The sequence below is a fragment of the Pholis gunnellus genome, assembly GCF_910591455.1.
Source record: "Pholis gunnellus genome assembly, chromosome: 16".
Classification (NCBI taxonomy): Eukaryota; Metazoa; Chordata; class Actinopteri; order Perciformes; family Pholidae; genus Pholis; species Pholis gunnellus.
The window spans coordinates 3,174,030-3,192,685 of NC_136543.1; the positions used below are offsets into that span (position 1 = coordinate 3,174,030).

Below are 18,656 nucleotides of genomic sequence, written 5' to 3' on the forward strand. Positions count from 1 at the left end.
GTCTTCGTCCCTTTTGATGTTGTTAGAAATGCTTCGATCCGTTGTGTGTCTGGACTCAGCTCTCCTAAGAAATCAATCCGCAGGTCGTCTTATGATTACTAATGAAACGCGGCTCACATTTGTCTCCAATAGGAACAGTGACGGAGCATTTTCTCCATCACAACATCTTTTCACAACCATCCGTCCGATTCATTCTGTGGCAGATAATTAAACCTCAATCAGCACGAGCATCCGCCGTGTTCTACATCTTTTCCCTCTGGGTCGGCTTTCATCTCCCTCCCTTCACCCATCCTTCCTGTTAACAATTTCCCCAATTTTGTTTTGTGTCAGCTGGATGATTAGGGAGCCGTGGTTACCTGACATCCATTGCTATGGTGACCAGGTCCCGGCAATGTTTTTGCTCTGTTCTTTCCACTCTGATTTTCTCCATTGCCTTAAAATACCCTCTTTGTTGTTTAACCTTTATGAAAAGATGAACAGAACATTTCAGGTGTTCTGACCCAGAGAAGGTGTAAAAGAACTGGTATTCTCTCTTTTTTATGAGGAAAGATTTAGAGATACTTTGTTCGAATGACACAACAGTTCCAGAGTTACTGTCCAGGGAGTCAAGACTACAATTCCCAATTTTTCCAAGTTAGCAGCATGTCAATAATAGCCTATAGGCATGCTAGCAGCTCTGTGAGTGATGGTCATTGTAAAGAAAAGCAAACTGTTAAATATAGAAACAAAGTTAGGGCTGTCACAATATCAGATTTTTTTAAACAACTATCATGGCCAAATAATTCACGACAACTATATTATTCCGATAGCTATAAACAAATGTCAAAATATAAGAAGAAAACACTGTGCAACACATTTAGCGTTATGAATAGGAGTGGCCCAGGAGGACTTCGTATTGAAGCATGAACCTGATCTGATTGTATGCTACTTTTTACTTCTACGCCACTACATATTGGAGGCAAATATTGTACTTTTTATTCTGCTACATTTATCCGACAGCTACTTACTTTGCAGATTTAGATTATTAATACAAAATATAATCAGCTAATAAATTATGATAATTTTTCATGGATTAATATACCCATCAGAATATAAAGTAGACGAATATAAAGTAGTCGAAATGCATCACTAATTATTATCCAGGTATATTATATATATATTGTTGTCAAATGGGCCCCTCTGCGTAATGAGTACTTTTATTTTCATGGACTTTGAGTATATTTGATGCACTTTTACTAAAGTAAGTAAGAGTAAGAGTATGTAAAAGTATTAGAGTATGTTTTACACTGTGGTAATGCTACTTAAGTAAAAGATCTAAGTACTTCTTCCACCACGTATTTACTGTCATTTTGTCACCCGTAATGTTCAAAAGCAATCTTTTAGCAGCTGGCTGCATAAAGATGAGAACATGCTGAAGTAGGAACAAGTTATTATTGGTGCCAATGGAAAGGTAGGAGGCTTCCCCCAATATGTTGTTCTTTGTGTTTACTTCAAATTAATACCTATTTACACAGATGCGATGTCTTCGTGTTGCTTTCTGGTTGGCTGTAATTCAAGCCAATACACAAATGGTCCATGTCGCTGCTACATTACACTTGACATGCAAAATGCCCCACCATCTTTCCTACAGTAGGAGCAAGACACAGCAGACTTTGTGATGCTTTTGCCTCTTTTTTTGTTTTTTGTTTTGCTTCTCTTTGTGGTCGTTGCACATCTTTCTTTGGTTTTGGGTCTCTTTGTGGTTGTTATGCATCTTCATGTTGTCTCTTTGTGGTCGTTTTGGGACTCTTTGTGGTCTTTTTATGTTTCTCTGTGGTCATTCAGTGTCTCTGGTTATTTTTGTGTCTCTTTGTGGTCGTTTTGTGTGTCTTTGCTGTTGTTTTGATTCTATTTTGTCTCTACCTGGTTGGTACATGTCTCTATGAGGGACATTTTGTAGTTGAAGGCCAGAGGATGGGGCCCCTGACACCTTGGGCCCCTGGGCCTGTGCCCGGGAGGCTCGTTCAGTAATCCGTCCATGTCTGCTCCCATTGTCACATCTCTCTAACATTACTTTTTGAAGCAGGACGTGTAAGTATTGAGGCAATATATACATATATGTTTCCCCAGCTCACGTTCAGAATCTGCTTAAAAAAATAAAAGCCCCCGTTGATTGAGAAGTGCACGCTGGTGGGATGACAAAGCAGCACAGAAACTAGGCCACAATTTCAATTATGACGGAGGGGAGTATCGATCTCATCTGGACACGGTGGCGGCCTCTAAGCGGAGTGGGGCACGCTACCACAGCCGAGCCTGCAAACGTTACACATACAAACATGTCCATAGCAACGCACACATGTCAACCAGACATTTACACACTCGATACCCATCTCATTCGCCCATGTGTTGAGCACTATCGTATGCTTTTCCCCCTTCGTCTATTTTCTCGCTGATCACGGTTGAATCACCTCAGGCGAGGATGGGTGCGTGCATGTGTGTGTAAGTGCGCGTATGGCAGCTGCACAGTATTCATAGCCTCCTGCTCTATTTGAAAGCTCTAAAAACAGCAGTGTAATTGTCTAATCTCCCACAGCAGGTGGTGCACACAGACATAAAGCATGTGGAGCCTCGGCTTTGCTCTGACCGACCATAAACATCACATTGCCCATATTAGCAACTTTGTTAGCCATCTTTATTCCAGTGTGATGCCAGTAAAGGAAGGCCTCATTTCTTGCGTCTCACTCCTCCTTTTCCTTTCCACGTTTTCTCTGCGATTATTATTTTTCTCTGCCGTTCTCTATAATCTCCACCTCAGCGCCGCTCTTCTGTTTTCCACTCTCAACTGTCAGCACGGCTTCGAATCAATCCTGTGTTTGGCATGCCGCCGCTCTCGTCCGCATCACATCTGTTCGTCATATACCGCCATAGTAACGCAGGCTGTATCCTGCCTACGGAGAATAGTTTGGATGTGCCAGTCTTTTTCCCATGATGCCATTGACAATGCAGATGTGCACTTTGTTCATGCTTTTAGTCTTTTTTCTTCTTCTGTGCAACAGAGAAGCTGCTGTTGGAACAGCTGCTACCAGCTAAACAACAAGCCTAATTTCATCTGACTGAAGAGTTATGATCGCCACAATTCTTATTTGATATCACATTTCCTATGAATGTGCCACATCTGCAGGCTGAGACAAAATAACTTTCTACAACCAGAGAATTTTAACATTCGGAACTTCCAAACATGCGTCTGCCTCACATGTGTCCATGCATCTTTTTGACACATTTTATGACTGATTTCGGTCATATCAAAAAGCCTCAGGTCCACTGTGACAGTGGTTTTGGTCATTTGAAGTCCCCTATCAGCTAAGGCGGGTCCTGTTTCCTTTGATATTGTTGAAAGTGTTTTGTGGAGAAAATGTAGTTTTAAGAGCTTTATTATTTTTAACTTATACTGTGTTTACATGAGGCTGCATGGTGGTGTAGTGGCTAACACTGTCACCTCACAGCAAAAGGGGTCCTTCTGAGTGGAGTTTTCATGTTCCCTCCAGGGTCCATAGACATGGGATATTTTAACTGACGACTCAAAATTGCCCGTAGGTGTGAATGTGAATGTCTGTCTCTATATGTCAGCCCTGGGATAGTCTGGCAACCTGTCAGGTGAACCCTGCCTTCGCCCAAAGTCAGCTGGGATCGCTATTTAATCAAACAACAAAGGGATCTGCATCTGCCAATAAGGATCATCAATGATTGGCAATCGATGTTGGCTGCAAAAAAAACGTGATCAGGGATCTCTAAAAGTTATATTTGCTCCATTTTTTCTTCTGTGCTGATCCGATTCGTGATCCGATCCAAACCGTGAGTTTTATGATCCATTGCACCACTACTTTACATGGTGAATATTCCTAAATAAAGTTGTGTTTAATCAAATTACCACAAACTAACACAAATGTGGTACTCCTTAAGCTTAGGCCATGAAAAGAAAACTATTTCTTTGCCAATTTTAACTTTATTTATCTACATATTTACACAAAACATCATAATAGTTTAAGTGTGTAGGCAATGTATTAAGTATTAATTTGAATTAAATTGAATAGCAGCAGATACAGAAATACTTATTTTAATGTGCCCACCAATAGAATACTGAAATGTCCAATGTTGAACTGTTTAGTAGTGTTGCATAGTTATTTTTTGTAGAATATACTTTTTTATTGCATGATTTTAGTGCAGTGTAAATGTTTTAAAACTATGAATTTATTTTAGTTTGGCATGTGACTTATATTGTTCTGTGTCTGGCTCATATAAAAAAAAGTTTGGCCACCGCCGTTGTGCGTATTATTAGATACACATTGCACAGAGGATAATAGGTGGGAGGTCAGTCGAGGCACAACAACATTTTAAAAACTAATCCAGTCATGTTTATGCTTTAAGATACAATTGAAATAGCTTGTGTATTTTACTATTTGCCCTTCAGATCAGTGATTCAACTTAACAAAGGCCTTTCACATGAATCAGTAATTCTCCTCATGTTTTTCTGTCTTGCATTAATATTCCAGAAAAAAGTATTTGATTCCCTTGTTTCCAAAACGTATTTATTGCCTAAAAACTGATATAAGGACACGTGATCAATATATTTAGTACGTTTATCAAATGAACACAGCACTAGTCTGATCGGGTTAGAACCGTTAGAACATGCACGTTAACTGCCTCGTTGGTTTCATCCGCGGAGTGAAAAACCAGGGAACCCTGAGTGCTGCGGCAGCCCTGGGCACAACCGCGGAGGGAGACAGCATCCGAAGAAGAAGCCTGTTGTGCGGGTCTACTTTCCACTGGCATCATTTGCGCCTTACGGGAGAGAAGGCTGGTGAGGTGCCACCAACGGCTCCTTATGAATTTTTAACACTTTTTGCCGGAGAGATAAACCCTTTTGATTTTCATCCGAACGAGGTGCAGTTTTGCCTACACTTTGCCTTTGTCAAGTTACCATATGCCCGTTCCTCTTCAAAACGTTAGTTTTGAGAGTGTTATGTTAGCTATAATTGATTTGTGTCAGTAGAGCAATAGCTGTCAACTGAAGGGAGACATTTTATTTCTTCTCATCAGGCGAGTGTTTCCCGTCTACCCGCCTTACAGCTACTCTGGTTGAACCAACCCCAGAAGAGACTCATCTTCTGAGGAGAACCGACTGACTGCGCCGAAATGGGGGTAAGAGCTAACTCTTGTGATTTTAGCTAATATGTTGTTAACAAACAAAAAAGTATCTTCTGTTAAAGTTCGCTGTAGAGGGTTGAGGAAAGGGTTAAAGTGCAGACATGGTGTTAGAATGACTCTGAACACGGTGAGACATGTATTATATGTTTAAGCTAACTATCACGACGTGGCTGACAGACCGATACTTTATGCCACAGCGGGGTTTGAGTGAGCGGTTCTGTGTCGTGACATTAACGTGTCGGGTGCCTGCCATACACGTCCTTTATCACGCCAAATCAATGCGTTACAATATACGACGACGGCTGACATTATCGGGTAATAACGGTGATGTTAGTTGCCTGAACACGACCGTCTTTTTTCTGAGGAATGTGCGCCACATTCGTGAGTCAGTTACCCCGCAACCAGAGTCCAGTCGGTGCGACAGAACCGGCGCAGGGTGGATACGCGTTAACGGTCCTCAGTCGTCTCTTCTCAACCAAATAACAAATATGTCGCTGTTGTTTTTTTTTTACAGCCCCTGCTTAATGTCAGATTATAGGCTATTAATCAAACAATACCCCAAATCCCATGATGTCCCTCGGTGGATGGGGAGCGGTGGTCTGTAACGTTTCTTCAGGTAGAGAGAGAGAGAGAGAGAGAGAGAGAGAGAGACGTTTTCTGGCGATGTTTGGCGCTCAAACAATCTGACAACGGGCCCAGAATGCTGATCTACGTCATGTCATATTAACCAAAGGGATTAATAGTGTTCTAATAAGCAGTAGCGGAGAAATGTGCTGCTTTATTCACAGGTTCCAACCCCCCCCCCCCCCAAAGAACGAGATTACACCGACCAAGCATCTGCCCTCCCACCCCCACCCCACTGGAGCTGGACCCGCTGTAGACGATTGAGGGAATTCACAGCTCCCAAAACACGATTAGTCAGACTGCGTTATGGCACGGGCGTGTCCGGTCAGAAATCAAAATAGTTTGGTGAAATGTGCGAGTGAAAACGAGGGACGTCTGACCCGCTGATGGCAAAAACCGCAGCCCCGACTGCGGAATATCATGTCATTCCTCCCAAAGTCTGACTGCAGAGACTCTTGATCATCAGACGCACGTGTATTGTCAGTTAATCCTAACAAACGGAGGGCTGGTGGAAAGTCGTGGATTTGTAATAGGACTGTTTTTTGGAAACAATGAAGTGGAAGTGGGTGGGGACTGGGAATGAAACCCCTCTCCTTCTTTTTCTCTACCAACCATTTGGTGCATTTTCATTAAAAACATTACATAATGCGAGGGTGCACCGTGTCGCTGTCACTGAGTGAGGATGTGGAGGCAGCCTGTTTCTGGGTTCCAAATGGGCCCAGACAAGTGCGTCAAAATGGTTCCTCAAAATGGTTCCTCAGCGTTGGTCAAAACCTCACCCGTCGCATTCTCCCTCCTCCTCTAAATGTCGGGCGGATGAGTCCCAAAGGAAGGTGCTCTCCACCAGGGTTGGACACAGCCAACACCTCCACCATCTCGTTTTCAGCCCCAGCAGCCCTCACACAAGCACTGATCTGTCAGGTCACGAAGGGCAGAAAAATCATTGTTGCATCCCCGTAGTGTTATTATAAGGCATTATCCAGTGTTTATAGTCAGCAGTGACATATTATATTATTTGCATTCTAGTGTCAAGTTGTGTTTTAGTACGTGGAGCCTGATGTGAAGAAGCACTGTAGCACCGTTTCTTCTGTGTTCGTGGTGTCATGGTCCGTCCCTGCTAATGAAGTGTGATGGGCGGTGGTTTCTACTCTGCTCCACATCCGGGTTTGAGGGAATGGGACGAGGGCGCATTCGTGCCGAGGCGTGGAAATGGTGCAGCTCTGTCACGCTTTGTGATGCTGTCCACTAGAGCGCCGGAGGGGGAGAACCACGCACGACTCTGACCACTGCGTCAGAGACAAGAGGAGGACAGTGTGTGTGTGTGTGTGTGTGTGTGTGTGTGTGTGTGTGTGTGTGTGTGTGTGTGTGTGTGTGTGTGTGTGTGTGTTTCGTGGAAACTCCCATGTTCAGGCTGTGGATTGCCATCGGGAGGGGCGGAGTGAGAGAGGAGATTGGGGTGAAGTGGGTTGACAAGGCAACTGGTGCCATTTGATCCGTGCCAATCGATTGAGAGGAGCTGTTGCTGCAGGGGGCAAACGGTCGAGGTGGGTGGGTGAGAGAACAGGTGGCAGAGATGAAGCGAAGGTCAGCCCCTGCAGGCCTCGCGGGGAGGCCCTGTTCAGAGGAAAGATCCAGGGAGAGAGTGAGAGAGAGAGAAAGTGATGCCTTTTGCGGCGAGTCACCTTGAGACGGGTGGATTCTGGGAAACATGGTGGAGTGGAGGAATGCCACAAAGATAAGCTGGGATGTCGCTCGTGCGCCGTGACGACAGGAAGGAAGCAGCGATGGTGGAGCTTGAGGAGATAAATGGAGAGATATAAAAGAAAAATAAGAGATACGCAGGGATGCATGCATCTGCTGGTGTCCCAGGATGAACTTCAGGAAGCTTCAGGAGGGGAGCCAATCACTGTGAACAGTGTGTGTGTGAGGCACGCGGCTCTCTACTGGCTAAACCAGCTCTCATTTATGGTGTCTAATCCATCCATATTGAAGCTGATGCTTCACACAGTGGTTCTCAATATTAAGGGATCTCTTTATTGTAGTTTCAGTGTTTCAGTCCTGATAATAATTGTCTATACTGTAGCGTATTAAAATCAGTGCACAAAATCACAGACCTGTGCAATATTCCTGTGGTAAATAAATGAGCACAACTTTTTTTCAGTGCATAATGCACATTTAATGTGCAGTTCCTAATAATGAGTCCTCTGTTGTAGCTGTTATACCACAGGGCATGCCCGTATGAAGCGGGCCGATTGTTTGGCTCCCAGTTCCGGACTTGCTGCAGGGACGCGAAGAGTTTGGTAGTAACGCTAGTATATCCAGCAGCAAAAGGGAACTGCAGGCTGCCTGTAAAGCCCTACTGCGGAAGACATGATCAAATCCCCCATGCACTGAAGCCCCCCCCGCCAACCCTACCCTATCCCTTGACGCCACACATAGCGCTAGTTTATCCAAAGTTTATTAACATTGATCGTGTCCAAATTCGTCGAAGCACACCATGGGGCCCCCAGCAAAACACCCACCAAGTGTGAAGTTTCTCGAGATAAGCACAGAAAGACAGAGATTCCTTGCTTTATAAGACTCGAGAATCAGCTGAGAGTAGGGATGTACGGTACACAAAAATGAGTGTAAAAATTGAGCTTTGAGTTTACCCCTAAATGAGATGTAACTTGACCTACATGTGTAACCATTGCAACAAATATTAAATCACATAAAGTGACTCACGGTGCGGATTAAAACAGCCAGACCCATTGTGATTTTCAGACAAAACAATAAACCTCTGCGTACTCCTACTGCCACTGACTTTACAAATTGTAAAACGGGTCATGGCTCCAGTCTGTGCACAACATTTTAGTTAAAAACAGAATCACTTGGACTTTATGTAACTGGTGCCCTGGGTGCTTCACTGCAGCTTTGCTACATAGGCAATTCAAAGTGCATTACATGAGGCTGCAATAAAATAGCATCTAAATTCATGCATGAAGGCACAGCAGGCGCATGCATCGTAATCTAAATGCATAGTTTGTTATCACGTATGTAATTGTAGTTACACCACATGTATGTTCTCCTGGTCATCAACTCTGTTACATAATTGTTTCAGTCTGTCAATATTTCATCAATACTGACTCTGAACCTCCCTGTCCTTTTACTAGTTTCCATCTGTGTGTGTGTGTGTGTGTGTGTGTGTGTGTGTGTGTGTGTGTGTGTGTGTGTGTGTGTGTGTGTGTGTGTGTGTGTGTGTGTGTAAAATAGCGTGGATCCATACTACTGCAAACCACTGGTTCTGTTCGATGTGCATCGTGCGTTTCCTCGAATGCACACGTCACTTGTTGTTTGCGGGGTGACACAGGTGTCACGGGTAGTTTTTCCACGCTTCCTGCAACACCACCATGCTTTGATGACAGGGAGGATGAGAGAGTGACAGCACACTGAACAGTTGCACTGCGCGAACATTGCAGCAGTTACATAAGATAAGATAAGATAATCCTTTATTAGTCCCGCAGTGGACACACCTTCACATTAAAAAGTAACCACATGTGTCTACTCTGGAAATTCAAAAAAGGGCCTCAAGATCAACGTAGGCAGAGCTGGTAGAGGTGGGGCTATTACACGTGTTTGCTCAGTTTCTGTAACAAGTGTGGAATTACAATCACAGCACAAGCCTTTTCCTCTCTTCTCTGGAGACCTGACATTACACCTTCAGCACATTACAACATTTGGTAAATCAGTGTTAATGACTGATTATCTGTTGATGGCAATGTGCTTTCCTACACTGTCACAAGAGTGTTTAACAGTGTGCAACATTAAGTTGTTCAATTGCCTCATTTAGGGGCTAGTTAATCAGCTAGCTAGCTTGCTGCTAAGTTTAGCTGATTTCATGCTACAGCTACAGAACAGATAAAGCACCTCATGATATGCTGGGCTTTGTCTACATTACTTTAACTTGAAGCCAAAATGAACTGCTTTTTAATGTACCGTTCATGATGCCAGTTACCCTTTTTAATTTGCTTTTGCTCATTTCTAGCGCTGATGCTAATTGACAGCATGCTGACCATTGTTAGGATTATGGTCAGTGTGCGAAATACCCGGTGGTAATCGGGGGGGGGGGGTCACAATTTGTCCAAAGGGAGTCCACAGACAGACGCAAAGACAGGCTCGCTTCGTGCAACCTGTTGAGGCTCTGGCTGGCTGGTGTCATCTCCCGCACTCACTATTCATACTTGTGAATAAATGTGTTGCCGTTTAAATGCTTTCAGGGGGTTTGAAGTGTCAGTCAAGTGGTCTCGGACCCCAACGTATTTTGCACACTGATTATGGCTAACGATTAGCATTAGTGATTCACAGGCTAGTTGAAACGGCTAGTCGTTGCTGCTACTTCTCTCTGCACAGTCTGCTGAGTCGTTGGTTTTAAAGCAGGGGGACATGTGGAGGCAGAAAAATAAATCGCCTCCAGATCAGCTGATAAAAAGATGTAATTGTCATAGCCCGGTTTCAAATAGTAGAGTGCAGTCGCTATGCATATTTATAACAGACAATACAACACAATACTTTTCCCACAATTGCAAGACTAAGACCTAAATCCATCAAAAACACATGCACATTGGTTTTCAGCTGAAGAAAGTGGTTTGGGGGTTTAGTTACTCTTTAAGCACATCGTTAAAAGGTTCCATTACACCCACCACCACCACCGCCGCCACAGTTGATTTCAGTTATTTAGATAGGCCCATCGGATTGGATGTTGCAGCCTCACATCCCCCATCTATCAACCCACTGAAAGGAGATACTGTCAATCTGATTCCATCAACTACTGCCATGTTCTGTCGCCCTCTCAGACGCACTGCTGGAGGCGACACACTGCTAAATGGTGGGGGGGGGCACAGAATCCCAGAGCTCCCACTGATCAAACATTTTTACAGAATCAAATAAAAAACAAATCAACCTGATGGCTTATCTCACTGAGGATTTGTATTACTGGAAAACACATGCGCTGAGTTTAAACACAGTGTCATCACGAATGTGGCTCGGACTGCCTCGTCTTGATTAAACCTTAGTGCAGATGAGCAGATCTGAGTACAACTGAGCAAAGAAAAAGATGGGCAGCCTGGAGGGAGGAGAATGTAAACAAAGTGGGACATGAAGGGAGGGATAGATGATGATGGAATCCCCCTTAAACTGTGTGTGTGTGTGTGTGTGTGTGTGTGTGTGTGTGTGTGTGTGCGTGCGTGTGTGTGTGCTCGTCACTCCATCAGTATTTTCTAGGTCGGTCAGTCTACTGATCTGTGTGATAATCCATTTCTTTGTGCATCTGTGTGTGGTTACAATGATCCACTGTGGCGCCGCCAGAGCTATTAAACTTGCCCGGAGGCAACATACACGAACAAGATCTTCCATTCAAAAAATCGGAGCTGAAATTGTTGACACTTTGGTCACTGGTACTTTATTAAACGTAGTTGAAAAATAGGCTAAATACCACATGCTAAACATGACTATAAAGAGGGTTCAGTGCCAGCTGTTGGATATTGCACCAAAGTCTTATAGCGTGGTTATAATGTGCAGCTGCTGTTTGGGTTTACATTTGCTTTGTTGGTGAATAATCATATGTGCAGATGCCATCCATCTACCGCTTTCATGTAATGGCCGATAAACTAAATTCAAATTATGGAAAATTATTTGAAAATTTGAATCTTAGATATATGAGGTATAGATCTTAATAATTGATGCCCCTTTTTTACATCATGATTCGTTTTAAGGTGCTTTCCCACAGTAACTGGTGTGATCACCATAATGCTCATGTGGGGTTGGGTATTAAAATGCTCAATTTTGAAACCCTTGTTATATTTATTCATCTTCAAACTGGGATGCACAGATCAAAATATCCCTGTTTGATGTCTGAGATGTGACCAGTGACTTCAGCAGATTAAAAGTGGTTTATCCAGCCTTCCTCAGACCTGTGGTGCTCTGCGCCGCAGGCCGGGCTGGAGACAGGATAGCAGCAGCTGGAGAGGACGACAACTGTTCAGCATGCACAATCTGTCCTGTTGCTCAGCACTGAACATCTGGATGCTGCTGAGACCTCCTCAGCTTTTACAGCCAAGGGTTCAACACTTACCTGCATCAGCTTTTGGTCGCCCCAACAGAAAGTACAGTAGGGTCACCTTATATTTTGAGTTATATACTAAGTGTTACCTGTTCATTCCTGGTATATAAAACAACAGAAGTGCAGCTGTTGTCACGTTCTCCGCAGATCCCCAGCGAGTCACTGCTTGTTCATCCCTTCTCTCGCCCTTTCAAATGCCGGTTGTCTGGACCTTTGTGCTGATTCCCAAAGGCAAGAATTGGTTACCAATTTCTTAAAATGGTTGCCCTTACTGTCAAGTCCGGCAGCAGGTACCTAGATGGAGAACAGGCAGTATGTCTTTGAGCAAAAGAAGTAATATATGCAGGAAAATATTCCAGATTTGTACTCACTTTGACCATCAACATTTTTTACATAATGCTTTATGGGCTTTGATGTATCGAGAAGTGGAAGTCTCATGAAACAAAATGCCAGGATGTGACATGACAGCCTCTCCCCAAAGGATGGTGTAGCATCCTAAAATATTCTTGCCCTGGTTTGGTTCAGTATTGACCTTGAAAGTCATACTGTGCCTGTGAAATGAAAATTGGTGGGGGAATATATTGCCCTTGATAATTACCGTGGAGTTTTTTTCATTAAGTGGTCAAATATTTATGTGTGACGGTGACATGCGTCCCCTGTGGGCCCGTATGTGATCATGAAGAGGTGGAAAGCCCTCAAACCTAAGACAAGTTCCAACACAAGCAGAGATTTCCAGTTTTCCAGCATATAAAGAAGATCCGTACATCCTGCCCGATATTGTGGTTAAACACGCTCGTGCACCCTGTTTTTTACTGATAATGTTAAGATGTGAACAACAAATCCATGTTGAAATCGGCAGGATGAGAGCTAGTTAATGTTAGTGTTAATTTTATATCACAACGGTTTTTTTTCATAATGCAGTAATTGTTATGTAAAACATCACATTCATCATCACATTTGATTATTTTCTTCCTCTATTTAGAACTTCCAAACAAACAAGAACAACTGCCTCACGTGAGACAACACTAGTTCAAAAGACAAGACTCAGAACAGTAAAGCTGACATTCTTTCAAAATGGAAGCTTTTAAGTGTCGGTTAACAGGTGCAAATAAATACCAGTCTGGCTTCAGTCAATGCAATATAAAAATCCCATAAATTAGTAGAGTTTTAGAGAATTCCAAAAGAAAAAAAGAATTGTCTTTTCCTGCAGGATTTACTCATCTTATATACGTATTCAGTGTGCATTGTCTGGTAATCATGTAACCTGAGTTCTTCCTAATCTTGGGTTGGTCGGGATGTCTCCTCTTGCTCCGTATTTACGACTTCACTCTGCTCCACTTCTACCCAAGTCACGTTCCCTAGTGAGGCAGAATCATAATTCTATAGACGGTCTGCTCTGACAGGCTGTCGGTGGAGACGGTTGTGCTTCAACGTTTTTTAAATACTCAAATTGTGCTTTGTGGTGCTTTAGTTTTGCCTCCACCTCATGATGTGTTAGTTAGTTGACAGTGATCACTGAGGTGGTAATTCGTTTGATCTTTCAAAGTGAAATTATAGTATTTTTTAACCTGCTTTTCATTGCAGCAGTTGACGTTATTGGATTAACAATCAGCAGTTTATACAGTAGCAGCAGGTGAGCCTGAGTCATCTAGTTACATTTCAACACTGAATGAACTTCTTTTTCATGCTTTGTCACTCTGTCTTTGTGGTACTAGAACACAATGATCTCACAAGAGTAATATTCTAATAATAACACAGCATTTATGAAATTAGGACACATGAGAGAGACTCTGACTGCTCAAACTAATTCGTCTTTCATTGTACCTCACTGCCCTCATGTTCATTTAAACACAGTTGAATCTATTCAGTGCAATTTATGCCAAAGAAATGCATAACATGATTCACCGTTGTAATTGAAGTGAACAAGTAACGATGAACGAGAGACTGGGATTGAAAAGACGGGAGAGACAGAGAGAGACGGAGAGAGAGAGAGAGAAGGGAGAGAGAGCGACAGAGAGCGAGAGCGAGAGAGAGAGAGAGACAGAGAGAGAGAGAGAGAAGGGAGAGAGAGCGACAGAGAGCGAGAGAGAGAGAGAGACAGACAGGGAGAGAGAGAGACAGACAGGGAGAGAGGGAGAGAGAGAGAGACAGACAGACAGGGAGAGAGGGAGAGAGAGAGAGCAGGATTGAGGGGGATTATCATTGTTCAGTGGGTTAATCTGTCAGTGTAGTAAACAGCTGTAATCTGATGACCTGCTGGACTTGACCGCCCGGGAAACCTCCTGCACCTCGTAACAGATGGCCAAACACGTCACACACTTACACACACTCACACACACAGAAACAGACAAACACCAGCGTGGAAAAATGCTCACGTTTGCAGTCAAAGCAGAAAATCAACATGTGTACGACTGCATATATGGAATAAAAGTATTGCTCACTAAAAAGCAGGCATATGCGTAAGAATTGTACACACATACTGTACACACGTACTGTACACACGTACAGCACTGAATTCACACAAATACACATTGTGCAACAGAAATACCAATATGGATTCAGTGGTGGCATATGGTGGACAAGCAAACACTGCTGGCTCAACACTGTTGCTTAGCAGTAGGCAACATTGAGGGAACAAAAAAAAAACATGGCAGCTTTACACACACAGCCAACAAGCTGTACAGCAGTGTTTCCCATTAATTACCTAGACTCTGGCGGCCCACCATATTCTATCTCTCTCTGCCATAGTTTCATAATGAACCGAAGATATTTTTGGGTGTGTTTCCTCCACAGCGGTGCGCAGCGACCGGCTCAAGTTGCCTTAATGTGTTTGTCACTTTATTGGTAGCTGGTAAAGGGCTAATTTTACTACTTTATAAACTAAATAATTAGGCTATACACTTCTTTTGAATAAATCATAGTTTATTGTTGGTTGATTTATATTTTGTTTTAAGAATCTGAATCTGCCAAGTAGCCTTACCAGTAATTAATATAGTCAAATAAAGGTCGTTAAGTTAAAAGTACAATATTTTCCTCTGAGATTTAGTGAACTTGAAGTATAAAGTTACATAAAATAGAAATACTCAAGTAAAGTAGGCTACAAGTACCTCACATTTGTCCTTAAGTACAGTACTTGTGTAAATGTACTTAGTTCCATTCCTCCACTGCTAAAACAGGAGCACCAAGTTGTTTACAGGAGCACAGAGTTCTTCATTGATCTAGCCTCTTCATTCCGCTCTCATAGTGCACCAGACCAATGCATTGAACTTTTAGATGTACAGCATTTTCTTCGGGGGGGACCTTGTCCCCAGACCCCCCCTCTAAGGTCAGAGGTCTACCCACCAAAGTGTCACCAAATCCTTCACCAAAAAGACAACATACAGAGTATGCTTTAGTATATTCTGTCCTCCTGGGACTCAGGTGTACTATGTATGTTTAATTCTCACTTAATCACACTGCTGACAAGCAAAAGAAAGAAGAAGTCTATATAGCCTACGTTTAAAGTGATACCGATACCAATAGAGTCTTTCATTTTTACTTTTCCTTATCTTATTCAATACTCATCATGTGAAGCGTAGCACCCAACCTCCGGTTCCCCCTCAGGTTAACACTGTTAGCTCTGTCAGCAGTGATGCCGCTGTTAGCGTTGTTAGCTCCTAGCCGTCGCCCCCCGGCTTAGCCGTGTTGAGAGCCGTGTGCAGGCAGTACCAGCTGTTGTGTCTGCTGCGGTGAATTGGCTGTGAGAAAACCATACAAATAATCATTTTTTTCTAGATCTCGATACATAAAGGTTCTGCTGGTGTTATCTGGAGAAGTATTACTACTACTTAGTGACAGTACACATGTTAAGGCACTTTTCTCCAGAGTAAAAAACTATTTAGACAATCATAAAACCTTAAAACGTTGTTATAAATGAGTCTAATGTAATTCTGAAATGTTCAATGCTATCTAAGGCAGATCAAATGTTATATTTTTGGCCGAGTGCCTCAATATTGTTATTGTAGGGTTGACCATTAGTGCTTTCGCAGAATACACAATGAGATTGTTTAATAAATAATTATCAGTAATGTGGACACACAACACTAAGTGTGTAAAGGCAAAAACCAGAACAGCTAGAACAGTTCAATTACATTAGCCTTTAAAACCAGGAAACATTGATGCCATATTGTGATATTACAATATCCAAAATCTAAGATAATTTCTAGTCTCATCACAAGATCGATATATTGCTGATATGTTGCCCAGCCCTACATGATTGTCTTTAAATTAAGGATTAATTAAAAAACAAACAAAACAGATATGAATTTGATATGGATACATAATACGTTGCAGTACATATGTAATGCATTCATAAGAAAAATGCACACTCACATGTACACGGTTAACTTCATGCTTACACTTAAATCTCTGGAAAACAAATATGTGAACACAGTGTCAAGCAAAACAACAGTGCACATAGAGAGCTGCGCAGAGGTAAGAGGATGTAAAGCAGATGCACACATCTGGTTGGTTGGCTGTCAACAGGTCAACACCCGGCTAGCTTCTCCTCCAGGAAAAAAAGCAGATGTCAAACAGTATAAAACAGCCATCACATCAGTGCCAAACCTCTCAGCGCACACTAATCCACATAAGAGCTTTCCCAAAATAAGTCTGCTCTCCCCACTCATCACACAGGGTTACACACACTATGAATCCCATTGCGTCACACATTTGTTGTAGGGAATGGATGATAGAGAACATCTGCCTGTCAGGTCAAAATGCATCAGTACACCTGCACACCATGAAAAGACCTCACGGAAACGTCAGCTAAGCTTAGGCTCCAAGTCCAATTTAAATGAATGTCATGAGGTGAAGCGGGCTCGTTCAATTCTCAAAATGCATAATTAGATTTTTTGCTGGCAATGTATGAATTCATTTAATTGCCCGGACTTTACTTTGTTTTGATCCTTAATCCAATTAGTATGTAATTAATTGTCTCAGTGTGTCTTTGTGTCTAAAAGTATCCTTCTGCAGCCATCAGTGGTTTAGCTGCTGAACCATGATTGTTCAACACTATTGATTCCCCACGTCCTGCTGTTCTTTTTGCCTCACACATTTTTTGTTTTCTGTCTGAAGAAAATAAAAAATAAGCAGCCATATTGTGAATAAAATAGAGTTTTTAGACTTTTTGACTTGTCATAGGAGGAAGAACAGAGGTGTTTCTAATCACAGTAATGGTGTTTGGGACCATTACCGCTCGCTCCTACAGTGTGTGTGCTCTACTCCCGCCCTCAGCCAAAAAACATTCTGTCAATAACAGTTCTGTCAGTATCACATAGTGATATTTGTGTATTGGTAAAACAGCGCCCCCTGCTTGCGTATCAGTTACAGTTCAGGCAGAGAGGGGTACTGCAGCATGGAAGATGGCAAGAGGCTTTCAAAACCAAAACCCACAAAGTGATAATAAATCCAGATGAAGTTCTGTGAGAAGGTGATGAAGGAAAAGCTTGGGAAATGAGGAAGACACCAGAGTAACTGTAGAAAGCGCTGTGTTGTGTCAAAGAGGTTTTTGAGAGGAGAATGTCCCTCCTGCTTTTGATTTCTGTCCATTTGAAGTTAATGAGAAACATGGTGGAACAGTGATTTAACAGATGCTCGTTGGTGGATTATGTGTTGGCTGAATACCTGCAGATGCCTGGAAAGATTCCAGTTTTATTCCGCTGATACAGACACCAGCTCAGAGTGGGAATGTGCAGCCGGTGAGCGATTCGTGGCCTTTAATCTTTTTTACAACTTCATTTGTTAGCTCCATAGTTTTGGTTAGCGACAACTTAACCCCGGGACCTGCAGTTTGTTTTTCGACTGCCCGCTCGCACCCTCAGCAAAGTTAAAACAGCTCGCTCCCACATTTGTGTTGTGTCCCAATGCAGTCCTCTAGTTCGCTCTATTCAAGTGTCCCAGCTCAATGCACTTCAGCCATCCTTAGTTTTATCATGTACATCTATCTACATGTCGCCCATGAAAAAGGCTCATTGATGCTTTTACTACTGAGAGAAAACTTAGTAAGCTCTACTACAGTAATATAACTTCCTTAACAGGGTGGAACCGTTGTGCAATGTATGATACAGAATGGCATGCCTTTTGGCACACTTTTACCACACTTTGTGAGGTAAAAGAATAGAAATGGATACTAATCTCAGTAATATATTGTAAGTATGAAATTTTACATTTACGGATTTTCCCGTTTCTAAGGGAGATGCAACAGTGAGCCGAGTAGCTGGCTGACATTTTAATTCTTTACTTGAACCCCTGAGGATGTTCATCCTGGATGGTGCATGCTGGGTAAAAGGGTGATTTGAGGAAATAAAATGCACTAAAACCCCAGGAGCATGTGAGCATTTGAAGACATATTTAGGCTAATGGATCTTTGTGAGCGAAGGACAAGTCAAGTCTCTAGAAATGCATTTAATCTGATATTTGCAGACTTAAAGCTTGATTTATTATCTCACCGATCCAAATGCTCACTTCCCTGCATGTTTCGGGATGAAGTTCCTAAACGTCTTCATTCATTGTATTTTTTGTTTGACTATTTTATCAAAACAATTACACATATGTAGTGTTCACTCCAGAATATTACTCTCTCAGGTTGAACCACCCTGACATTCAGGCTAGAGACAAATGTGTTTTGCCTCCGTTAGCTAGCTAACTTTCCTTCAGATGCACTGATGTGGGACAGTAAAAACTCTGAACATAACACTTACTTACTGCCCAG

General features: G+C 42.6%; 1 protein-coding gene across 1 annotated transcript in view; it reads left to right on the forward strand.

Annotated features, from left to right (window-relative positions):
* The first annotated feature begins 4,795 nt into the window (after nucleotides 1–4,795).
* Nucleotides 4,796–18,656, forward strand: part of atp1a3a (ATPase Na+/K+ transporting subunit alpha 3a) — a 38,689-nt gene continuing 24,828 nt past the window's right edge. The window contains exons 1-2 of the mRNA XM_079175842.1: nucleotides 4,796–4,920; nucleotides 5,077–5,178. Coding sequence (XP_079031968.1) covers nucleotides 5,173–5,178 — 6 coding nt within the window. The 5' untranslated portion in view covers nucleotides 4,796–4,920; nucleotides 5,077–5,172. The remainder of the gene's footprint in view (nucleotides 4,921–5,076; nucleotides 5,179–18,656) is intronic.